The sequence below is a fragment of the Mastigoproctus giganteus genome, chromosome 8 (genome assembly GCF_048544385.1).
Source record: "Mastigoproctus giganteus isolate SK-2022 chromosome 8, ASM4854438v1, whole genome shotgun sequence".
Classification (NCBI taxonomy): domain Eukaryota; kingdom Metazoa; phylum Arthropoda; class Arachnida; order Uropygi; family Thelyphonidae; genus Mastigoproctus; species Mastigoproctus giganteus.
The window spans coordinates 35,236,288-35,263,544 of NC_143582.1; the positions used below are offsets into that span (position 1 = coordinate 35,236,288).

At 35.9% G+C, this 27,257-nt stretch overlaps 1 protein-coding gene across 1 annotated transcript in view; it reads right to left on the bottom strand.

The window, feature by feature from the left end:
- Positions 1–27,257, bottom strand: part of Isha (Insulator su(Hw) mRNA adaptor) — a 407,431-nt gene that overhangs the window by 284,451 nt on the left and 95,723 nt on the right. Inside the window, exons 4-5 of the mRNA XM_090379842.1 lie at positions 12,831–12,930; positions 9,346–9,542 (exon numbers count right to left, since the gene is read on the bottom strand). Of these exons, the coding sequence (XP_090235968.1) occupies positions 9,346–9,542; positions 12,831–12,930 (297 nt within the window). The remainder of the gene's footprint in view (positions 1–9,345; positions 9,543–12,830; positions 12,931–27,257) is intronic.

Genomic DNA, 27,257 nt, shown 5'->3' on the forward strand with positions numbered 1-27,257 from the left:
ATTGCTTGCATTCAACTCCCATCCAGTCATTAACTCAATTTCTAACATTCAATTCACACATTCAATTCTTTCTCTCCAGCTTTGTACCCCAGGAACCTCAGCTTACTATTGTTTTTCAGCTGAAGTGCAGCCCCAGCTGCATGTACCATTCCAGCCCCTGTAGTCTGTTTAAATAGAATGGGCAACACCAGTTCCACCAGGCTCCCCACCATGGCAGGGCAGAGACACCCAGTTACTAATCCGATAAACAGTCAAATCCAGGTGTCTGGGCAGGGTATTGGAGACAACTCCATGCACCCACCAGATTAAAGTGCCATTATCCGAGCATGGTGGAACACACGGGCAGCTTGAACTATTGATTGTTTGGCTGTGGGCGAGGATACAGGGCTTTTTTCTGCAGGTTTCTCTTATTTCGAAAACTTTCTGAATATAGTTTGCTAGCGCTTTATATAGGTTCTCCTCTATTATAAATAAATGTGCTTGTCTCCTGAGAAGGGGCCAATTTTTGCTATGAGTTATGGTCTTGGCATTTCATAAATTATACATTCATACAGAATGTGTGCCCAGTCCTCACTCTCGCTGCAGGTACACCAAGGAGTTAAGTTTTGCCTTTAGGGAGCTGTGACCAGTCAAAATGTAGGTGGTACAGTCCAGGGGTATACCACTTTGGTAGCTTTGGACTGACCATAGGCACCTGTGGATGAAATTTTGGTGGCTGCACCTCAGATTTCCTGTTCTCAATTTCTTTGCTCATATCTCAGAGTTTTGTGGCAACTAGTTTTCTTTCAGCCTTGATGGTACTGGCTGTGTCTAAGGCTGTCCTCAGAAATTCTGTGGATATGCCTTTCCTGAGTCTGTAGTAAAGTCCTCTATGGACTAGTTCCAAGTACAGTAGGAGAGTACCAGCCAGCACCTGCAATGTTGGTACACTCACAGTGCAACATGCCCTGATGATCATGACAAGTATAGTTCTCTGTATGGTTTCCAATTTATTCGTTTCTAACTATGGCCATGCTCCAGATCCATATGAGATGACAGGGATAAATACTGCATGGTAGATGATTGCCAGGATTTTTCTTTTAAGACCACAATTAGCTCTACTGGTCATGGCAATCATGTCTGCATAATTTCTCACTTTTTTTTTGACAAATATGTTAAATGTGGATAGAAGGTTAATTTCAAATCAAATACAACCCACAGGTATATTAGTTTTATTACCATTTTGATTGTGGTCATTTTTATTTGTGGAGGTCTCCTGATATCCAAATTTCCTTGAGTAGGACTGACTGTTTTTTCTGGCGTAATCCTGAGCATGTGTGCCCACTCCTGCAGTTGCCAAAGTGCAGCATTTGATCTTTCCTCTACAACAGCGGTTCCCAACCAGTGGTTTGCAAAAGTGTTCCAGGGGGTTAGCACTAAAAATTCTGTAATGGCGTCTGCTTAAATTTACATAGGTATTGTAAACTACAAAATATAACTAATAATAAATAATAAAGTAAAATAAAATTAAATAAAAGGTAAAGAATTGCCAAAGAAAGAAACCACATCTCCCACAATTCCTTATAATCACTTTACTATCTTACAGTATATCATGTTAAATAAATATCTAAAATTATTTCTTGACTAAATGTCTAAGAGTATGAAAAAGGTTGTTTATGCATGGTTAATGCGAAATAAAATCAAACTATGAATGCCTACTACCTGGGTAGTAGAAATCATGAAGTGCATTACCCATGCATAAACAACCTTTTTCTTACTCTTAGACATTTAGTCAAGAAATATTTTTAGATTAAACCATGCAAACCATCAAGCATCTCTCATATTGTGGAGTTATACTTCATAACCGGGTTGTGACAATTGTAACAACAGGGTACCTGCCCACCCACCAATGAGTAAGCCAACAAGCTTTGAAACGGTGTCATCTGGGTGGAGGTATCTGCCGAGAATAAGTTTTTTTGATTTTTTTGATTTTTGGTAGTTGTTGGCGCATCGGCTTCTGTGGCCATATTGCACCTCCCAAGGTTTTTGAAGTACTTTGATCCAAGCCCGAGGCGGGAATCGAACCCGCGACCTTTGGGTTACCGGGCAGGTACTTTACCCACTCGGCTAGCCCGGTCGGCCGCCGAGAATAAGTAACATTACTCTTGTCCACTGGTGAAGTTACTTATTCAAAGTAGTGCACTACCTCGGCAACTCACTGTGAAGGTATTCACAATATGAGATATAACCAAACAATGTATGCATACTACATGGGTAGTAGAAACTATGGAAGTGCATTACCCATGCCTAAACAACCTTTTTTAAATAAATATGTTTTCCATGCTAATTTTTTTCATTCTTAAGGATCATTGTTATGTATAGGTACTTTTTTTTTTTAGAACCTATAGTACTTAGTGCCGTGCATAGGTTGAAAAGATGAAAGAAGATACTTGTTGACATTAGACTTGAACTTCTGCAGAATGTAATTTTTAGGAAATACGTATGAAGGAAGGTTGTTCCAGAAAACATTAGTTGAATGAATAAATGAGGAAAAAGAAAAGTTGATTCTGTGGGATTGAACTTGGACAGTAAAAGGATGTTGACTGTTTGTGACAAGTGTTCCGACTGCTTTGAAAGAGAGGGCAGGAATTATAGAAGCCAATCCAGAAGAACAGTGTCCATGTAAGTAACTATAGAAAAGGCATGCAACAGAAACAGAACATCTATGAGACAGAGTGGAGAGACTGTTACAAATGAGACATTAATTAACCTAACTGCTCTCTATTGAATGGAATCTAGAAGCCTGCGAGAGGTTTTGGGGACACCGCCCCAGATGTAGGAACAATATTCCATGGTAGGCCAGATTTGCAATTTCAACAGTGTAAACAACTGTTTGGATGAAAAGTAATGCCAAGAGTGAAAGAGAAAACCCAGTTTTTCAGATGCAGAGGAAGCAATATTTGTAATGTGCTTTATGCCAAGAAGGATTAGAAGTCAGAGTAATCCCCAAAATCTTGCCTAGAAATCGGAGTGTCAACGAAGACAAGCATAGGAGCAGAAGAATCCTTTTTTGCTACATATAAGATGGTGCTGACTTTTAGAAGGATTAAAATTAAGTTATCTTTGCCCCACTGAAGATCCGCATTTAAAGAATTGGTGGTGGATATTCGAGAAGTTAAACTGTTTGAGACACAAAACAGGAGTAAGTTCAGGGGCACAGGTTTTGAGAACAAGTGGAGAAATACCATCGGGACCTGGAGCTTTCGTAGCATCAGATTCATCAAAACAATTAATATACTTTTGATGTAAAACCACAGGACACATTGAATGGAGTGTACTCGGAACGGTTGGAGGTGATTTACAAGATTATCAATACATGAGTTGGAAGTAAAATAGGATGCTAGCAGGTCAGCTTTATCTTTGGCTAATGTGGCAACAGAACCATCTGGTTTTGACAGAGGTGGGAACAGAGATGGGCAAAATTGCCTCCAATAGCTTTGGAAAGAGACCACAATGCTCGTCTATGATTTGGACAAGAAGCAAGTTTTCTACTCTTAGCCTGTTTGAAATCTAGTTTGGACTGATAACTGCTTTACAAAGTATAAATAATACCTAATAATAATTTTTATTATTATGCAATGTCACTTATAAAAACATAGTACTGGGACTGGGAATATTTTATAATAAAAAAATCAGTACTACTATACGATTTCAGAGAATATAGGCTTAGGGGTTCAGGATAAAAATATTATGTTAAGAGGAGTTCACAAGTTAAAAAAGGTTGGGAACTGCTGCTCTACAACCACTCGTGTTTCCCTTTACCAGAAGGGTCAAGTCGTGCGAAGGCCAGTCCCTCCACAGGATCCAGATCCAAGGCCAAGAATTCATCCAGAACAATAGTGCAGAAGAATGGGTCAACTATTGAGCCCTGGGGGCATCCTTTTGTCACAGGGCGTGCTTGTCAATTCCTGAAAATTTGTGCATATAGAGACACTTCTGTCAGTCAGGTAATCTTTTACTACTTGATAGAGGTTTTGTGAGACATTTGTCTGGTGTAGTCTCCTAAGGACACTATACCACCAGAGTGAGTCAAATTCCCCAGCAAAGTCTACTTAGATGGCCAACATGTATTGTTTTTGTCGTATTGTGGATTGCTGTTAGAAGGTAATGCATGGCATCCTCCACAGAGTTACCTTGCTTAAAGCCAAATTGTCTGTCTGTCTGTCTGCATGGTTGCCTGCTTCACTATAATAGGTGGATAACCTGTTGAATATTAGTCTTTTATATACATGTATTTTTCCAATTTTTTTGAAAAATATATTTTTTATATATTTTTCCCAATACAGTTAAGAGAGTTATTGGCCTATATGACTTAGGCTTGGAAGTGGGTTCTCAGGGTTCTTCACAATCAGCCTGAGCACTGCAATTTTCCATACTTTGGGGAATTTCCTTCTGCCAGGCAATGGTTGTATAATTGTAAGGGTTTATCTGGTGTTATTTCTGCAAATTTTTTGATAATTTCTGCTTCCTGTAATAGTGTTATTTGTAATGTGGCACCTAGCAAAGAGTACTCCATTAGTAATTTGCAGTGTTGTTCTTCAGAAATGAACAGGTAGTCCTGTCCTTGAGGTATGTGTTGGAGTCCGGTGTATAGTGTTCCTCAAAGATCATCATAAAATGGGCAGTTATAAAAAAGATGGTCCAATCTTCAATTTCTCCACATGTACAGTAGGGGTTATTGATGATTCCCAGGGTAGTCAACTTATTTATAGCGCTATGTCCAGTTATAATATATGTACAGTAGAGGCCAGGAGAGAACAAAGGCAGTGACTTTGGATAAACAAGTTTGACGTCCAGGATACACAATACATTTATTTTAAAATATCCTGCTTGATGAACCACACTTCATATGAATTAAAAAAAAAAAAAAAAAAAGGAAAAAGAAGGAAAAAAAAGACTGTATAAAACAGAAGAGAAGAGAAGCATTTATTATTATCGGGCTAAGACAAGTTTCATACACGGCCATTGATACATATCATACACCATCAAAAACATACTATGCATTATTAATAGGTACTTACTGGTATGGCTTTAGAGTAGTTATATAATGATAGAAACACTACTTGCTACCAGAAAACTTACTGGAAGAACTCTGTGTCCATTTTTCTTGTTTCAATAGTATGTTTTAGTTTTCACCATGGTTTTTTTACTTTAATCATGGTGATTAAGTTCTGCAGGTTTAAAACTAATTTATTTGAGCCCTTACAATAACTATCTGGCTATTTACCCTTACCATAACTATCTGATGCCAACTCAGTGTTCTGATAGCCATGTAGTAGATGCCCTCGAAGAAATTAATATGAACTCACTACTGGGCATCAGGCAACACAGCAGCAGCAATCTGCAAGGCAGAATGCGCTGGTCCCACAGGAGCTAGTTATTGTCAGAGACCACTGTCAGGGAGACAGGGAATATATTATGCAAAAAGGACAGGTGGAACAGGACCAGGGTGTGCACAGGGACAAACGTTGCTGACATTTTAGGGCAGAGAACAACGTAATATAATAATAGAGGCACAAAAGGTGATACTGCTGTATACGTAGCACTAATGACCTTAAGAGTAAGAGATCTGCAGATTTTACTTAACAAGTACAGGTTAATGTTTAAAAAAAGACGAGAATTAGAGTTAAATTTGGGTGTCTGCAATTCTGCCCAGACACGATAGGAGGGAGTATATGATGAGAGCCTTGTCGATCAATTCAGCCCTGGAGAGATTGTGCAAGGCTTAAGGGGTAGAATTTTTTTCAGCCTGGTCTGTTTGTTTGTTATTTGGTTTTTAGGAGCATTAGCAACTAAGGCCATATTGCTCCGGGATATGCGGTGGTCATTCCCTGACCTTTCCGCATCTCTGTATTTAGTGGTGACAGGCTCGAACCCCGGTCTAATCAAGAAACGTGTGCTACGCACTGCTGCTCCTTCAGCCTGGTCTGCTTGTTAACAGGAGAGACTGCTTCTACAGGGATGGGATACACTTAAATAGAAAGGGTGCAAGAATATTTGCTGATGCTATCAAGGCAGTGTTATATGCATCAGAAAAAACTGCTAGCTTGGGCGATTCACCGACCAGAAGATTAACAGTAGCCGCAGCCAGAGGCGAAAGTGAATCTTACACTGCTTCTATCAAAATGAGGAGCAGCCTGAAAAAGGTGGTGAAAGGTTTCAAAGACAACTGGGGAGTCTTAACAGAGCAAGTAAATACATGGGCTGTGTAGGAGTAACCAAGAGTAAGAACAGGTGCATGTATACTTGCATGTACATCAATGCTAGAAGTATAGTAAATAAATTTGATGAATTTGAAGTGCTGGTGAAGATACAAAAGGCAGATATTGTTGGAATATCAGACACATAGTGTCACACAGATATAAGCAGAGCAGAATTGGAATTTGGGGAGTACAATGTGTACAGAAAAGATAGGAAGGGAGGAGGGGTTATGCTGTTCGTTAAGAATTACATAAAATCTAAGGAAGTGCATCCAGTTGGCATTAGTGGACAGCGCAATGCTGAGTCAGTTTAATGTGACATAAGCACGGGGAAAGGGAACATGAGAGTAGGAGTGTGCTATAGGCCTAATGACCCTGGTGAGTACATTGAACTATACAACTATACAGAGAAAGAGGGGGGCCAGTAAATCAGAATGTCTTGTAATGGGGTTTAACTTTCCAGATACTGACTAGAATTTGTGGATTGATCACTTGTACACTAGCAAGGCTTTTGGCGATTTATTGGATGACTGTATTCAACAGCAACATGTTCAAGTCAGGTGGTAGATGACTTTCATCAACCAGTGAAATACCACCACTTTGCTTATTGGAGGCTTGAAGTGGTGAAACCCATGTTTAGTCTCTAGAGCAAAGTTTCCGGCATTCCCCTCTCCCCATACTTCTCCTTCAACCCATGCACGGTACTAAGTACTGTAGGTTTTGATACCTTTCGTGTTTGGGATTCTCATAAAAAAAAAAAAAAAGAGGCAACCAGAGGGAGTAATACTCTTGATCTGATTACCAGCAGTGATTATTCATGCAATAAGAATTTGCAGTTAAAGGAACCAATAGGGGACAGTGATCAGTGTACAGATGTGGGATTTACTTAAAGATGTAACTACAATCAAGAAACGCCAAGGGATTTTGCTTTCATAAAGGTGAATACAGGGGGTCTCAGACAGTTTTTCAATTCTATACAGTGGGATCAACTGATGTTGTTAACAGCTGAAAATTCTAAATGGTAATCCTTCAAGGAATTAATCTTGGAATCTACTAGACATTTCAAATGAACTAAAAAATACTGTTTAAGAATTAGACCTAAATGGATGTCATTTGAACTAATCAGGCTTGTGGCAGAGAAGAAAAATGCAAAAGATTCATATAAATTCTCAGGCAACACAGAAGCCTATGGTAGATATAAGCTCATCTGTAATCAAGTCACAAAGGAGGTTAGGCAAGCGAAGGCTGATTGCGAGAAATCTTTGGCAAAGGATGCAAAGAAAAAACAACAAAGACTTCTTTACTTAAGTAAACTCTAGAAGGAAGGAGATGAATCAGATTGGTCCCCTTGAGATCGATGATTCGACCGTTGATGATCCTGCTCAGATGACTGAGAAACTGAATGAGTATTTTGCATCTACATTCACACATGAGGAATTCTGTGAGGAAGGGGAGGACAGAAGTTTACTAAACTCTAACAGGGAGCTAAATGATTTTGTAATAGTGAAGAGCAAAGTGGAGGAGAAATTGTAGAAGTTAAACATAAAAGGCACCTTGGGTGGATGGAATATATCCAGTTATATTGAAGGAGGCAGCGAGGGAAGTAAGCAAACCCTTAGCCATAATTACGACAGTATCCTTAGATTCAGGGGGAGGTCCCCATGTACTTGAGCTGTGCAAATGTATCCCCAATTCACAAAGGGGAGGATACAAATAATTACAGACCTGTTAGTTTAACTTATATTCCGGGGAAAATAGAGTCTCTGGTTAAAGAAGCATTGCTGGATCATCTAGACAAGACTGCAGTAATAGTTCAGACACAGCATGGGTTTGTTAAGGGGAGGTCTTGTCTCACCAATTTGATTTGGTACTATGATGTGTTCAAAGGAACTAGATGCAAAAAATAATTCTGATATCATATACTTGGATTTCTGGAAAGCTTTTGATACTGTTGTGCATGGAAGACACCTGTACAAATTGGAGCAGTATGGTATTAAGGGCAAGTTGCTACAATGGATAAAAGGGTGGTTGAGTGGGAGACGGCAGAGAGTGGTAATAAACGAACACTGCTCTTCGTGGACAAATGTTATTAGTGGAGTCCCCTAGGGTTCGGTGTTGGGCCCACTGTTGTGTTGTTTACCTATCAATGATATTGATGAAGTTATATCAGGATTAATATCCAAGTATGCAGATGATACAAAAGGTTGGCAGGGTTGTTATTGACAGTAATGTCAGTGTGCTACTACAACAGGATTTAAAAAACTTGGGCAGATGGGCTGAGAAGTGGCAACTGAAGTTTAACATTGATAAATGCAAAGTACTGCATATGGTTAGCAGTAACCCAAGAGAAACGTACAAACTGTGTGGTACTGCACTCAGGGAAGTGGATAATGAAAAAGACCTGGGGGGGGAAGTAACTGTGCAGTCGGGTATGAAGTTCTCTGAGCAGTGCGGACGAGCTGCCAGAGCAAGTCATGGAGTCTTGTCAATGATATATAGAATTTTGCTAGCCAGACAAGGAGGTGATTACCCACTTGTATAAGGCAATGGTCAGGCCACACCTTCAGTACTGTGTACAGGTCTGGAGGCCTCATTTTAGTAAGGATGTAGAGTTGCTTGAGCTAGTACAGAGAAGGGCAACAAAATTGGTGAGAGGAACAAAGAAAGGGGTGCTCTTACCAAGAAAAGCTTAAGTTCTGCAAGTTGCAGCATCTGGAGACTAGGCACCTGCTTGATGTGTATAAGGCCTTGAATGGTTTGAGCAGGCTCAATGCTGATGGGATTCTTCCACTTTACGAACCTGAGAGGGCATAGATTCAAGCTAAGGAAAGACAGTTGTAGAATAGATGTATAGAAGTTTGCCTTTAGCTAGTGGGTAGTTGATTGCTGGAACAGACTTCCGTCTGTTGTTGTGGAAGTTGATAGCTTAAATAAATTTAAGGATGAACTAGACAAACATTTGTAGTGACTGGATGGGTGAAATGGGAAGGTTGTTTTTTTTTTTTTTTTTGGCTGATGCTGTATAAGGTTGCTTTCTTGCATCATATGCCTCAACTAATGCTAATGCAATACTTGCTAAAAAAAAAAAACAAAGAACAAAAATTACCTCAGAAAATGGTCTTGACTCTGATGCAGAAAATGTTCTTGAGTCTGAACCAGAAAATGGCCTAGAATCTGCTGCAGGTTCTTCATTAAGCTGATTATTCTGATTCCATGATTTCCAAGGAGACACTTCAGCAGCAACTTTCTGCTTTTGCTGTACATTCTGGGGTGGCTGTTCAACAGGAGTTGATTGCTGAAATACTGAAATAACATCCAAATATTACAGAATATGGATACACGTATAATGAAGAAAAAAATAGTTCCTACTCTTAAAACTGAATCAATCAAATAATTGTAAATTACGTTAAACACATCATACAAAGCATGTTTAAACTGCTATGTAAACAATAATTCTACAATACATTCAGGTCTAAATTAAAATAAAATACATTATTAAACCAAATATTTGTAAATAAGCTTGCAAAACAATACTAATGCATCTTACATTCATAACTGATAAATGAATAAGTGTAAGTATAAATGTATAATAAATATATGTTCATGTATAAGTGTATAATAAAGTTATACAATTTTAATGATGACCAACAAAGGTATTCAGAAGGAAAGATTCATAAAGGTACATAACAACAGCTCAAGAAAACAGTACATAGCATGAACTATAAAACTTATCTACCTAGTACAGTAAACCCCCGCTATTCGCGGTATCTGTATTCGCGGTTTCGCGATCGCCGATTTAATATAAAATGAAACCTAAAAAATGGGAATTTTAAAGCGCCGTGAATATTTTCCGCCATAAAAAAACATTGGCGTGGCTAAAATTATCTTTCCCGGTCAAAACAGCGCTCAGTGGGTGGGGGGAGAGGGGTGACAAAATCGCGAGCGTGAATGTTTCTCGCTAATCCTTGTTCAATATGTGTTATGCGCTTGTTATGGAAGGTTTCGTCATTTGCTTTTAATTTATATGCTTATAAATTGAATAAATTCATCAATTTATAAATTGATATGCTTAAAAAAGTGATAAATCTACCATTTTGTAGTGTAAAACAGACTTTTTCGAGTGTGTTAACGGAAGAAAGTGACTTTATTGTGGACAAGTTCTTTCTAACCCCTACAAAAATATGACTACGAATAACAAGAGAAATGTGAAAATATCAAAGAAGGTGATGACATTAGCGAATAAAATTGAGTTATTAGATAAAATTTCTAATGATGAAAGTGTCTCCTCAGTGGCAAAACATTATAAAATCAATGAGTCAACGGTACGATCAATCAAGAAATCGGAAGAAAAAATCCGCCGTAGTGTCCGTGAAAACGCGCTAATTGTTTCAAAAATTTGCTCTGTAACTCGTGATGTTAAATTAGAAAAAATGGAAACAGCTTTAAATCTGTGGATAGAAAACCGAACTCAAAATAAAATTCCGTTAAATTCACTTATCATTCGTGAAAACCCAAAACTCCTTATCAACGCTTTAGCGAAACTGGTGATAGCACTGGCGGGATAGGTTTTTTAGCTAGCAAAGACTCTGGTTTGAAAGATTTGTTTGAAATTTCTAATAAATATTACATTTAATATTAAATTGTTTCTTATTTTCATTTCTATGCCTTATGCTTGCATTTCACAATACATAGTCATATTATGAAGGTACATATAATACATAAATAGACAAAATTTTAGACTAGTTTTTCTTATATATTTCATACTTTGGAATGGAACCCCTTTATTACTATGGGAGCCATAACTCAGTATTCGCGGTTTCGGTATTCGTGGCATTTCTCAGGAACGTAACCCCCACGAATAGCGGGGGTTTACTGTATATCACCAATCAGGAACATAAAATAATAACAGCTAACTTAAAAGAGAACATGAAACTATGTATATTACATGCTAAAGCACCATAAAATAATGCAGAAGATATGAAAATTGTACCTAGTTAAGTCAGGTATGAACTGAATTCTAGTGTATGGAAAAAGAGGGGAAGGGGGATTGGAAAGGAGCTATTCATGAGGGCATCTTTCGACTACAGATTCCTTTGGACCACAGATTCCTATGGATTGGAGAAGTGCCAATGTATCACCAATACATAAAAGCAGTTATAAGAGTGAAGTTGGCGTTAGAGCGAATCTGCATAAAGCGAACCGCGTTATAAAGGGGGCGTGCTATATATCTATATATATTTTTTTCACTATTGAGTATTATCTCAGAGTTTCATTATATAACTTCCATATCAAGTTATGTATTAATTAATAATGTTACATTTGTAAAATCTATGTCGCTATATGTATTTAGTTAAAAAAGTACTATTTAATTGACAATAAAGTTTAACAAGATTAATAAATTTTACTGATTGATAATATTATGTACTATACTATACTAGCTAATGCTATCTAGTACGGGATATAACGTATCGTATAACAATGGCGGCAAGTTACAACGGTAAAGCTATGGACAATAAGTATTAATTTACTTCCAAAATATCACTGTCTCAATTCAGAATAAACCAAGGACCTTGACTAGGTCTATAAGCTACTTATAGAAAATAATTTAATATAACAATTAGTCAATAAAGCGGCTAAATATAGCTAAAAACATTCCGTTCGCCAGAGCTGCAAAACTTGTAAAACACATGGATTGGATACCCTTACCGATACTAAGTAATAACCTACAAAATCTCTATCGAAGTTAAAAATTAAACTAAGTATCGTAACTAGCAATATAAAGCCACTCTAGAAAATAAGTTCATAAAACAGAAAAAAAAAAAATTCCATATTTTCTGGAGCCATAAAAACTTCGCCAGAACAAGGCTACTCTGTTTTAATGTAGTTAAACGTATGATGTATGCAGCTCATAAGTCAAGCTGCATAACTATTATAGTGACAAAAACAAAACTATGATCTTTGTTATTATGTGAAAAAAAATTGAGAAATATTTCATATACCTCAATAGTTAAACTTTTTTTTTCAATTTCCACTGTTAAAGCATTTTTTTCTCTGAAGCACGTACATGTGTTGACTTAAAGGAAGACGTACGGCACTTGTGTTGGAAAATTACTAAAATTACATATTTTGTATTGTTGGTGGTCAGTGGTGTTAACAAAATGGATTACATGTGTGCTTGACTTAGGATATTTAAATCTTCTGTGATTGCATATGCAGTTTTTGGGGAAGTGGATAGATATGCAAATTTTTAATGGCAACATATATACTGTACAGTAGAGATTTTTCATTATAGTTCAATTTAATTTTGTTATAACCATGTGAGTAGTCGGTCTCAGGAATCTTTTTGAATTAGACAAGACATCTGCAAGTTGTGGGCCTAATTTGCACTTAATTTTATTGTAGATGCATTTCATATATTATCCATACTAAAATGCATATAAAAACCATTTCAATAGTCGGGGAACAGCAGCTACTTTTAAATAGCTTATGTTTTGAATAACCCAATATCAAATTAACGAGGATACACTGCAATCAAAACTATTCACTGCGGCAATATATATATGAAAATTATTTTTGATATAACAAACTCACCTGGAGCATTTGGATTAGCCATATCTAAGAGTGGCTGGATAACTTCACTGGGAAAAACATTATTCTTCTGCCACAGGTTTAGCACACGGACAATTTTTGGCTTGAAAATTTCAAAAGATAAAAAGGCATTGAAAGTTACATCACTAATGGAGTTTAATAAAATATAACAGAACTGAACATTATCACTGAACTTTAAAATGTATACCATTCCAATCATGATTTATACAAATATTTGATATCTTTAAGCATATCAGTATTAATCGATTTGTAATCTGTTCAACTAGAGTTATAATTGTAGTCCTGAACACAGTCAAAAAAATCAAATGAACTAATAACTCTTCTCCACCCCTTCTCCCACAGTTATGAAGTAAAAGGGAAAAAAGTCTTCGTACGACTGGATCTACCACTACTTAAAAAGTTACAGATAAGTTGTAATGGTGTGCATAAATAAATCATATGCAATACAGCAACTGAATATTAAATTACAATGAAAATATCCTAATAAGAAATCAATTCTTAGTTACAAAAGAGAAAACTTTAAAAATTAATTTGCAAAAAATTCCAAACTACCTAATATAAGCCTAAATCTGACACCAATTATAGACAATCCTCCACTGAGCATTGCAAGACTGACCAGGCAACATGAAAATCGAAAAAACAAAGCTAATATCAAGGTATCACACACAAACATGCACGCACACAGTGTAGAATTTCAACAGTTCAGGTCTTTCAACAGGACAAATCCTTGCATCTCCAAGTTTATAGAAATGATAGTAATGCAGAGTATATTTCTACATTACAAAAAGGGGGCTAAACAGCACACTAAAATGCCCAGTAAGGATCTTCCTTACAGGTGCGAACAAATATATGCATGAGTAAAAGCAGGGTACTCGCACCAAAATCATTCCTCTGCAAAAGGACTCAGAAGCCATTCCTCTTCCACAACAAAGGAGTTAATCCTCTTCCTTCACCATACTACAAGTTGGATAATTCTCATCATCCAGTGAAAACACCATCAAATTAGTTCATATAGGTTTGAGAGACCAAACCTATGCTTAGATGAAACAAAATCAACTTTTTTCTGCAGTATGATTCAAATTGTTTATAATAGGTACAATTATGGGAGCAAATATTCCTTACATTCTGAGGATATAGTTTTATAATGGATTCACAGGACAGACAGTAAAAATAGCAAAACTTTAGAAGGCTTACAAATTGGCTAGGGAACAATTCCACTGCCAACAGCAACCTTTCCAGTTGTCACTTAAGGAATCTGGATTCTAGATAATTTTAAGGCTCATTTAAGGCCTAACTCAAACAATTATGGCTAATGGATGTAATCTCGTTATCTGATTTTCGGAGCTATTTTTGTTCTCTCATCTATTTAAATCTTTGTCTTTTATTAGTTAGAAAGAGAGAGAGAGAGAGAGAGAGAGAGAGAGAGAGAGAGAGAGAGAGAGAGAGAGAGAGAGAGGGGGGGGATAATCTGAAATGCTCCAGAAATGACAATGAAAAAATGTGAATATAAATTATGGATGGCTAAAGGGGTTAATGGTATAGATTATCCAACTACTTGATTGAAAAAGGTTTACCAGAATCCAAAATCAGAGAAAATATCCAGCTTCACATTACATTGAACATTAAAGGCGCAAACATGCTATTATCACCTCATGGGAGCTCACAGGTAAAACGTCAAATTGGGAGGGCTACATTTCCCAGTTAGTTGTAGTGGTGAGAGACTATGTACGCTTACGTACATAGCTTAAATTAATACTGTAATATAAATATACTAACAATTGATATTTCTGTTCACTGGCATTTTTTTATTTTTTTTTTTTGGATTGTAAAATTTAAAACAGTAAAAAAGATAAGCAATCAATAACGACAAACACGGCACACACAAATTGCACAAATGAGATACGTAACAAGTTTGCGAAGCTTAAAAAATAGGAATAAAGAAAAGATTCTGAAAATTTATGTTTTTTATATGATTGAAGTTTTCATGGAAGGGGAAATACATTTCACCATAATAACGCAAAAAGCAACAGTATTACAGCTATCCGTATTAATGCAAATGTAATAAGATTGAGTTTACTACCCGTTTATAACAGATTGCACTAACAGGAACACCAAACAAACTGGAAATTGCAAATTGTTTTATGGTGGTGAACTCCAGAAACATGCTTCTTTGCTCACGCTATCACATCAGATAAAATTTCATTTCTGTTCGAACAGAAAAACGTGAGCTCCTGAAAACGTGAGTTTGGCCTACAATATCACTTGTTACCTTGTGAATACTGCAAATGACAAGAGTGTGCATGGGTGCCGGCAGCATGGTACAAGGTGGTGCAAGTGCACCACCTTTGGATTTCAAAGTACAGTCAGTCCTCGTATAACACTTGTTTACACTACACGAATTCGATCATACACGATTTATAAATAGGGGAACGATATCTTATATAACACGAACTGAATTCGCTTATGCACGATCCGCCTTTGTGTTTACAAGAAATGGCAGTCGAACGCGGAATCGCCCCAACCGAACGCAACACGATAGGAATGAAGAGAAGATTCTGAAAAAAAAAAACACGTTTCACCATAATAACGTAAAAGCCAACACAATTCCAGCTATCGGTATAATCGCAAATGCAATTAGATCGAGCGTACTACCAGTTTATAACAGATTCCACTAGCAGAAACACAACTGGAAATTGTTTTTATTGTTTTATGGTAGTAACCCCTAGAAATGTGCTTTAGTAAAATGTGAAGTGTTAATAGTACATCTTTGCCTTTACGGTGTTGTTTATTCAGTTGCTACATGCACGCAGCTTTGTTTATGTGTATCAAGCACGCCTCCTTGTTTTATAATTGTGCTTTATTCCCTAAAAATGAGTAAAATACTTAAAAGGTGTGAAAAGGAAGCGTCCTGGTGAAGACTCATACTAGCATTTATGGCCAAAATCACACCGGCCTCCAGCCCACCGGGGTTCCCCCCCGGTAAGGCTAATGGCCTCTGTCGATAGAGAAAAATTATGAAATTGTGAAACGCTTTGAGCGAAATGAAAGACCATGTGATATTGCATGTGCTACAGACCTAAATGAGGCAACCCCAAGAATTACAAAGAATGCAGAGAAAATAAAAACAACTTTCATAGCAGGAACAACTCAAAGTGTAATTTAAATTCATTAAATTAAGACACAAAGAATTGGAAGAGATGGAACGGCTGTCATCTGTTTGGATAGAAAATCAAACAAAAAACAAGTTTGCTTACGATAGAAGCAAAAGCATTAGCAATATTTTATTACGTAATAGTCGTAATATAATACGTAAGTATTTTATTACGATTATTTATTGTGTTTGGTAATGTTTTGGTTACAAATGTGTGTTCAATCTTGGGTGGTCGGCACCTAATCCTATTTTTCCCATAGGGCCTGTTGTTTATATTGCACGAGGGTTTCTAGGAACTATCGTGCTATACGAGGACTGACTGTAATACACAATTTTTAATATTTTCATTAATTTATTGAAACAATAAAACAATACAAATTCTACAAAAAAAAAAAAAAAAAAAAACACTAATATATTAATTCAAATAATTTATCAAACAAGAACAAAATTAAAATAAATTTTAATTTTAAGATCTAATTCTCTTGCAAACAGAATTAGATCCCATTAATTTTCGTCAATATCTTTAAATAAAAATTGCATAGCTTAAATTGATATACAGTAAGCACCAGTTAGAGTGATCACTGGTTATTAAAATCAGCTGCTTTATAGAATCAAATTTCGAAGAACCAATTCAAATCAATAAAATGCAGTACACTTTCATCGTTTATTATAATCGCATCTTCGGTTATAAGAATCAATTGTGAATGCCTCTGTGATATTTTTCTAAAGCACAATTCTGGAGGTCACAACAATAAAACAAAAACAGTTTGCAGTTTCTGGTTTATTGAGCTTTTCTGTGAATGCAGTTCTGTTAGTGCAATAAACAGGTAGTAAACTTGATCTTATTGCACTTGTGATAATATTGATTGCTGGAATTCTTTGTTTTCATGTTATTATGGTGAATGTGTTTGCTCTTTAATGAAATCCGCTCTTCAATTCTAATCTAAACTTGGTCTCACTTGAATGTGTTGTGTTAGTTCCAATTTGTGCATGCCGTGAGCTTTATGACTGACACATCTTTTTTCACTGTGTTTTAAATTTTACCACCCAAAAAAAAAAAAAAAGTCAGTGAATAGTGTTAATTTGAGTGTAAAAAATAAGTTATGAATTATAGAAATGTACGATAAATTAAACTTTAGCAACATGTCTCAAATGGAAGTGGCATTAAAATTATGAGTGCCTCAATCATCTTTATCAAAATTACATCACACACTAAACCGTAATGTAATTTGTGAAACCAGAAAAAGGAAGCGTGAAGGAAAATGCCAAACAGCAGATGAAGTTCTGTTTGTTTGGTTCAAACAGGCCAGCTCATTTAATGCACCAATCAATCATAGCATTCTTAAAAAAGCTAATGATTTTGTGGAAAAACTACACGAAGAACTTAAAGCGATGTACAGATGGCTGACAAGATGGAAGGAGAGGCATGATATTGTTTACAAAAAACTTCACGGTGAAAAACAGGATTATGATGGTTCTGCAGCTTACACCTGGTTGAAAACCTCTTGGCACACCGTGTTAAGCACTTATAATCCTGAAGACATTTTTAATACAAATGAAAGAGTGCTGTACTACAGGGCTACCTAAGACCATTACATAATTTTTAAAAATTCCTCTGCATCTACAGGAAAGAAGATCAAGGACAGGATTACAGTTCTTTTAACATGCAATATGCCGGGAACAATCAAGATGAAGTCAGTTATAGGCAAGAGTAAATCGTGTAGATGTTTTAAAGGAGTAAAACAGCTGCCTGTTGAATATGCCAATAATGCCAACACTTGGACGACAGATTCTTTATTTGAAGATTACCTTTGTAAATGGGATTTGCAACTGGATAAGAAAAATAAAAATACTGCATTGGTTTTGGACAACTTCCCAGCTCATCCAAAGTTGACTTTCAAAAACATTGAATTAGTTTTCCTACTCTCAAATACCACATCACTGATTCAACCTCTCAACCAGAGAATAATAAAAACCTTTAAGACTTTTTATATATCGGATATGAAGAATCATCCAGTCTACAGATGAAGGTTTGGGACCATCATCCGATATCACAAAGCAGATAACTGTTCTAGATGCACTTCACATGACAATAATTGCCTGGAGTGAAGTTTCCGAAACGAGCATTAGCACCTGCTTCAAAAAATGTGGATTAATTATTCATGATGGGCAACTAAGTCACGATACTGATCACATTGAAAAGTCTGAAGACATGGGTGAACGGTAGTTTAATGATTGGGTGGACATAGTTGTTGTTATTTGGTTTTTAGGAGCATTAGCAACTAAGGCCATATTGCTCCGAGTGGACATAGTAATCTACAAGTTACTACAGCTTTGACAGATGAAGAAATTGCCCAGTCTGTTACTGATAATTTCGTCGAGGAGGAGGAGGAGGAAAATGAAGATGAATTCAAATGAATTCCAGTTACAAAACAGCAAACTCGTGAAGCTATAGCCATCCTGAGGAAACTGTTGGAAGAAACTGGTGCAACTGATTGTGAATATAGGCTGTTATATAATATTGAAAAATCTATAAATAGACTTTGTAGAGATAATTTAAAGCAATCTAAAATAATTGACTATTTTAAATTAATCATATTACAATGCATTATGTTTAATATGACACTTTGTTTTGTACGCAAGTATAAATTTATTTTTATTTTGCTAACCTGTGGATAATATTCTTCCGATTTTCATGTATCATTTAACTGGTAATAAACCTTTGATAATAGAGTGTAAATTTGTGCTTTATATCTTTATCTTTACAGCCTCAGGATAATATTTGTTGATTTTGACTTATTAGAATTGCTGTTTATTTGAATCAAAATTCAATTTGCAAACGTGGTCACTATAACTGACGTTTATTCTAGTTGCATTCACTGCCAACAATTCTTTTCTTAATTTAACTTGACTTAATTAAGTATTACATATATTCAAAAATTTGATGAACAAAAAATACTAATACTTATTCATTGCGAAGGAGCATTCGTTGTATGACATTGCTGTATTGCCCTGTCAAAACACTGATGTGCTTTGACAAGGCAATTCCACAATAATGTAGGTTATGTGTATTTAAACAATCAAATGTTTTACTTGCATTCGGTTTTATTTGTAAGCTAGTGGAGGCTAATTCCATCTTCATATTTACTGATCATTTTATTATAACTGTTTTTGAGTTAAAATCAGTTTGAGGTAAAACCTGGAAAAAAAAGAAAGAAAAAAAAATCAATACCCTAACTGCATGTTTTCCGAAATCAGTTCCTCGATGCAACAAATACTTGTGCCCATGACAGTGATCAGCTGAATACCAGCATGCCGTTGATTTGGTGACTGCTTAGTATCCTGAAAATGTCTTCCACAGTTGTGTGTGTGCATGCGTGCACACGCACGCACACACACACACACGAAATAGGGTTTCTTGGGTACACTGTGCATAACTTACATAGAATTTTAGTGGGTTTCAAAATCTCTTTCATTGGAAAGTTGATAGTACATTGTTCTATATTCAGAGGAATATTTGATACCATCTCACATTGTTTCTCTTGTGTAGCTATTGGAAGACAGTCATGTGGCAAAAAGCAGTAGCAGTGTTGATGCAGCCTGTCATGACAACAGTTTCTTGGTGAGTTGCAGCAGCATTGCTCTGCTAATCCTAATCCTACATAGCAGTGCTAATGTATATTAGGATTAGCGTAGTCATTATGCTTACATATGATGCATACCAGCACACAAAGGTTAAATATTACCTAAAATTCACATTTATATTTTAGCTACTTGATCTACTGTTTTAAATCATGATAATAGTGACACTTGATTTGTGCTCAAATAATAAATACACTGGTCTGCATAGATTTTGATGTTTTAATATTTGTGGTGCTTCTAGGTGTACTTTCATTAATTCTAAAAGTCCAAACTACATACAGCTTTTTTTACAAACAATAAGAATTATCTTAGATATATTCCATGTATACATACTACTACTTCCTTTGTGATTAATGGGTATAGATGTTATGATCTGCAAATCAGGTAGCTTATAAATCTGCAAATATTTATAACCTTTCCGATATTTCCTTTTGCAGTTTTTTGTTTTATAGTGCAGTTGAGCTAACTAGTATCTGCTTCTGACATGATTTTCATATTCTGTCTTTGATAGTGTCAATTCATGGTTGTGTGAACAATCCAAATATATTTTGTCACATTTGCAACAATTACATTGTGGTGAAACAGAGGCAGGATATTAGATCATTTGTGAAAAATGTATATGCAGCTTATTTTGGAATTAAATTAGGTGACGAAGATAAAAGTTAGGCCCACCATGAAGCGTGCCATATATGTGTGGAGGACTTGCAGTTGTGGAAGTGTTGTAAACAGAGAGCCATGACAGTTGCCATTTCTATTTGGTCTGTAATTATAGCAAGTTATAACGCGAAGAACAAGCATGGCATTGTGTACCCAAAAAACATTACTTCAGATTTAAGGCCAATAACCTATGGACCTGAACTACTGGTACCACCTCCACCAGTTGTCCTTGATATTTTGCCACCAGATACCAAATATGACATTTTTGATCTAGAGGATGATATAAACTATTGTTAAGAAGAAATTCACAACTCTGGTCCACAGCTATTTACACAAAGTGAACTCAACAACCTCGTGAGAGATTTAAATTTACCCAAAGGGTCTAAGAGCTTTTAGGGTCAAGACTGAAATCAGAGAATCTTTTAGCCCTGTGAACAGTCTTTTTATGGCTATAGACATTGTAGGAAAAGGGGAAAAAAATGGGTTCCCCCATTTTTACAGAGAAGGTTCAATGATATATTGCAACAACATTCCTGAACTTTTTTTGGAATTTTCTAACAATCAACAGAGTGGAGCCTATTTATTGACTCATTGAAGTAAAGTCTCAAAGGGCTTAACAAGGGGTTCATAATTTTCTTTCATAATGGAATCAAGCATACATCCATTCTTGTAACTCATTCAGCACACTTAAAAGAAAAACCATGAAAGTGTTTAGCTTCTTTTGGAAAAAATTTAATACAAGGATCATGGTTAGCTAGCGTATGAAGATTTTAGTTATTCTTCTGCTGTTCAACAAAAAACTTGGTTATTGCACAAAAATGCCTTGTCTTCTGTGTGAGTGAGATAATTGAGCAAGAAGTGGACACATGTAAACAAAATATTTTTGAAGCTAAATGCACAAGGCATAATAAGTTATGGGTTGAAATTACTATATAATATCAGTGTAAATACACCATAGTTTGCCCATAAATTTAACTACATAAGTAGTGTAACAGCATTGTTTGATTTTATTTCATGTTGTGGCTACCTTCACGAGATACTGAGTATTGCACTACTTCAAATAAATAATGCTTCTATAGTAGAGGGGATAACAGTGGTCCTCTACTATAGAAGAGTTATTTATTTGAAGTAGTGCAATACCTGGTATCTCAATGTGAAGCACTCCTCTTCATGATGCACTCCTGATGCACAGTGTGTGGTATGTAATAAAATATTATTAAACAGTTCTTTGGCTCCACCTAAACTTGTGTTTCATAAGTGTTCTGTAAATATATTGTGACATGAAAAGTGTTCCTTGACTAAAAAAAAGTTTGGGAAATGCTGGTCTAGTATTTGATCATTAAAGAGATTCAAACTGATGGTGTTAAATGTTTTGATCAATTTACAAGCTTGAAAAATTTTGTAGAAATAAAAAGTGAAAACAAACAATTCAATCAACTGCTAACCCGCGAAAATGGACCAAATTTTTCAAAATTGGAAAAAGCCCAGAGCATTACACAGAATACATAAAACTCCGCACTATGCAAATATAGAAAGGGTATTTTCATTAATAAAGTGTACAAAATACTGTAAAAAACATATTTTTACAATACAACTTTAAAGAAATGTCTTACTCTAATTTCTATCCCTACTTGTATTCTAACCTAACACTGTTAAAACAAACAATTTCATTGTAAAATATAAGTGGTCACAGAAATAACAAGTTTCAATTTTAATAAAAAAGTGTGTTACCTTTAGTGATTATTAATATATTTTTTGATCTTACTGTCAGATACAACATTTTACAAATTTAGAAGTGCTGAATATCATCATGCATGGCTTTGTAATATTATACTGATTATTAAAAACTGGTTTATTAGAGCATCATCTTTTTTCTACTGATATCGAAAAAATATGATGCTCTCTACTGATATCCTCTTTTTTTTACCCTAATTCTCAGAAATGTCCTCTTTTTTGTGATTTCGATTATGGCAACCCTAGTTTACATTAAACCTCATTTAGCATTTATAGTGACAAAGCTTAAGCAGAGAGAATTAAACCTGGAATTTAAATAGAAAATTATACAAGAGGATGGATATAGGATGGAACAAAGTAAAATGGACAATGCAAAAGAATGCATCCTTTTACCTACTTTGTCTATGACACGGAAAAATCAGAAAACAACTTGAAGTGCATGACAGTGAGCAGCATCAAAAAATGGAAAACAAAAGCATGATGCAAAACATGAGCTTGAAACAAAACGTTTGAGTAGTGCCAATAAATGCATGCATCTGATTTGCCAATATCAAGTCCAATTTTGTGTGAAAAAGCTAATTCTCTACTTCAGCAATGAAATTAGCAACTTCAAATGCAGCAGTGGCCAACTCCAAAAATTTAAGAATGGAAATAACATTTTGCAAAATGTTTGTGGTGAATCCAGATCAGTTGCTGACAAAGAAAAGGCTGCAATCTAATTGTGTTCCATACAGCCCATTCTTGAAAAATATGAGGTAAAGGATATATATAATCTTGATGAGAGGGTGTATTTTATAATTTGCTGCCAAAAGAAACATTTTGTTCAGGGACAGTTTTGTAATGGTGGAAAACTAAGTAAACAAAGAATCACTACTCTGTCATGCTACAAAGATGACAGTACAAAACTTAGCCCACTTGGGGTTGATAAATTTTCCAAGCCAAGATTTTTTAAAGGAGTTAACCAACTTCTATGTAATCATGAGGCCAATCAAAGTGTTTGGCTTATGGTCAAAATTTTTCAGTCTTAGATATCAAGAGTGAAAAGAAGAAGAATGGCTTAAGAAAAAGGGAATATTTTGATTGTTCTTGATTGTTTGATAGCACATTCTGCTGAGACACTTAAGTTGATGAATATATGGCTGTTGTTTTTACCCCCCAATACCATCAGTTTGTGCAGCCACTGGATCAAGGCATTAACTTATAACCTCAAGAGAGCACAGAGCCCACCTGATAAGGTACTTGATCCACAACATAAAACTGAAACAATACATCAAGCGTAATAATCGATTTCAAGAAGAGTGGCTTTGGAGAGGATATTATCTAAAAACAGTCCAGAAATCAAGTGTGATATTATAAGTCTTATAATATAAGACTTATAATATCACACTTGTCTTATAATGCATTTTATAATGTCTTATACTTGTCTTATAATGCACAGTTTTTGTCTTATAATGCATATTATAAGACAAAAACTGTGCAAACAAAATTAGATTCTTTCTTTAACCCTATATTAGGCACATGATATTGATGAAACTCCAACAAAATTTCAGAAATTTGTGCTTCATCTACTCTATCCACACAGCTGAAACTCATAACAGCCACTCTTGAAAAATGTTTTCTTTTATTTCTCCACTGAAAATTTCAGCAATTATCACACAATTATTTCTTTTAATTATCACACAATTAGGAAAAATTCATGATTAAGTCAAACCTAATTATATGTACATGCTTATCAACTTTTGTCATACAGTTATTAATAGCAAGCTGGTATTACCGACTGGAGGACTTTAAGTGCTATGCACTTAAAGTCCTCCAGTCGGTAATACTCTCTGGATTTGTGAAACTAGTGTATCATCTGAAACCAAACTGTTGACATGCAACAATTCACATTTCACGCAGTGAGCGGTACACTGTTAGTGACATGCTGGTGTCTAATTCCAGCGTTTGTTGAAGTGCACAGTTTTTAAATTTGCATTCTGCTCACTGACAGGTTTAAAAGGAGTTTTAATTAAAAAATTGAAAATTTCATCGTATTTTTGATTAATTAGTGTATTAATTTGTGTTTTACAGGTAGATTAAATAGGCTTATTGGAGTTCGGAGCTTATCACTACTCACTACTCCTACAGCTATCGTAGTGGTGTTTTTTTGGAGGGAATATTGTAGCATAACCAGTAGCTCAGAAAAATAGTAAGGTTTAAATTGTAATAAATAAGTATTTTGAAGGGTTTAATCACCTTTTGGGCATATATCTGTTGTATTTTTTTGATTAGTTAACATATTAATTTGTATTTTACAAATAGATTAAATAGACTTAGCAGCATTCGTTGGCATATTTTTTTAAAATTTAGCTAGTGACTTTGTAAGTTACAACTAGCTACTCTTACTGCTATTATATTGATGTTTTGGCTGGAATATTGTAGCACAGAAGTATAGTAGAGTTTTAATTGTAATAAATAAGTATTTTGAAGTTTTTAATCACTTTTTGGACATATATTTTTGTATTTAGCTAAGGATATAACTAATTTAGCATTAGGATCATTACAGTATATCGTAACTTGATAACGTATATCTCGAATTTGATAGCTAAGGTATAATGTAAAACTATATAGCAGAATATGCATTACTGCATTAGCTTAGTATAGTATTGTATAGTCAAGTATAGTAAATTAATCAATTAAATTTATTAACCTTATTAATTTTCATTGTTAATTAATTAAATCTTATTTAAACAGAAATCATGCTCCAGACTAGAGCAGCAAAACAATTTGCACTAAGTAGCAGAAGTGTTGTGGCTTGGGAGAGGTGAACCAAAGGGGACGATTCTCCAACACATCATAGCCTAAAGAAATGTCCAACATGTGAAATGTTTGCAGACTTTTCTGGGATGGGACATAATGTTGCCAAGGGGGATGTTTTTGTGTGCGTTCGATGTAAGCAGTGTGAAGAAGTTAAGCACCAACTCAGGGTTATTATGGGCCTTTATGAGAGCTTGAAGGACTTAAATTTTTTTTTTTTTTTTTTATGAAAACCCCAAACACGAAAGGTATCAAAACCTATAGTACATAGTACCGTGCATGGGTTGAAGGAGAAGTATGGGGGGAGGGGGATGCCGGAAACTTTGCTCTAGAGACTAAACATGGGTTTCACCACTTCAAGCCTCCAATAAGCAAAGTGGTGGTATTTCACCGGTTGATGAAAGTCATCTACCACCTGATCGGGGACCCATCAAGCTCTCAGCTGCCCACAATGCCAGAGCTTGATCATCAGGCAACATAGCAGCAACATTCAAGGGGAATGCACTGATCCCACAGGAGCTAATTATTGTTGGTGACTCTATTGTCAGGGAGATGGGAAATATTGTGCAAAAAGGATAGGTGGAATAGGACCAGGGTATGTCTGCCAGGGCAAAAGTTGATGACATTGTAGAGTAGATATCTTTTAAGGGCACAAAGGGTGATATTGTTTTACATATCGGCACTAATGACATTAAGAGCAGGAAATTTGAGGACTTACTTAACAAGTACAGGTCAATGTTGAAAAAAAGTCGTGAGTTGCGGTTAAATTTGAAAGTGTCTGCAATTCTGCCCAGACATGATAGGAGAGAGTATATGATGAGAACCTTGTCAATAGATTCAGTCCTGGAGAGATTGTGCAAGGCTCATGGGGTAGAATTTTTCTCAGTGCAGTCTGTGCTTGTTAACAGGAGAGATTGTTTCTAAAGAGATGGGATACACTTATATAAAAAGGGTGCAAGAATATTAGCCGATGCTATCGAGGATATGTTAGGTGGGTCAGAAAACTGCTAGCTTGGGGAGATTCACAGACTAATAGTAGCCACAGGCAGAGATGAAAGTAATTCTTGCACTGCTTCTATTGAAATGAGCAGCAGCCTGGAAAGTGAAGTACTGAGGATTTCAAAGGCTGCTGGGAGTCATCACTGAATAAGTAAATACATGGGCTGAGTTAGGGTAACTAAGAATAAGAATAGGTGTATGTATACTTGCATGTACACCAATGCTAGGATTATAGTAAATAAATTTGATGAATTTCCTGGGCAAGATCAAAAGCGGATATTGTTGGGATGTCAGAGATGTGGTGCCACACGGATATAAGCAGTGCAGAATTGGAATTTGGGGAGTACAATGTGTACAGAAAGGAGAGATAAGACAGGAAGGGAGGAGGGGGTTATGCTGTTAGTTAAGAAATAAAATCTAGGGAAGTGCTTCCAATTGACATTGGTGGACAATGCAATGTTGAGTCAGTGTGGTGTAACATAAGCACTGGGAAAGGGAAAAGGAGAGTAGGTGTGTGTTATAGGCCTAATGAATCTGATTAGTATAATGAGCAATTGTGCAGAGAAATACTGCCCCAGTAAATAAAAATGTCTTATAATGGGGGATTTTAAATTACCAGATATTGACTGGAACTTGTGGATTGGTCACTTGCACACTAGGAAGACTTTTGTGGATTTATTGGATGATTGTTTTCTACAGTAACATGTTCAAGAGACAACCAGAGGGAGTAATAATCTTGATCTGATTATCAGCAGTGATTCTTCATGCATTAAGCATCTGCAGATAAAGGAACCACTAGGAGGCAGTGATCGTAGTGTACTGATATGAGATTTACTTAAAGATGTACCTACCATCAGAGGTAAGGGGAAGGGTTTTTGCTTTCATAAAGGTGGCTACAGTGGTCTCAGAGTTTTTAAATTCTATACAATGAGATCAACTGATGATGTTACAACAGTGAATTCAAAATGGAAGCCTTCAGGGGACTTAATCTTGGAGGGTACTAGGCTTTTCATACCAACTAAGGAATGCTGTTCAAGGCAGAGAAGAAAAATGCATGGGATGCATATAAATTATCAGGCGACAAAGAAGCCTATGGCAGATACAGTGGATTCCGGTTATTTGGGCCACCGGTTAATCGGGGCAGCCGTTTATTTGGGGCAAATCTTAAAAAACAGAAACCAATCGAGAAAATAGCCAGGGTTTACTTCGCTTAATTGGGACAGCATGCCGTTTAATCGGGGCAGGAGACCGCAGCACTGGAGATTACCCTACGATTGTCTCCAACGGTACCACGTGGTTCGGTCGAAATTCTGGAGGTCACAACCATAAAACAATAAAAACAATTAGCAGTCACCTGTTTATTGGGCTTTTCTGTTAGTGAAATCTATCATAAACTGACAGTAAACTCAATCTTACTGAATTTGCAATAA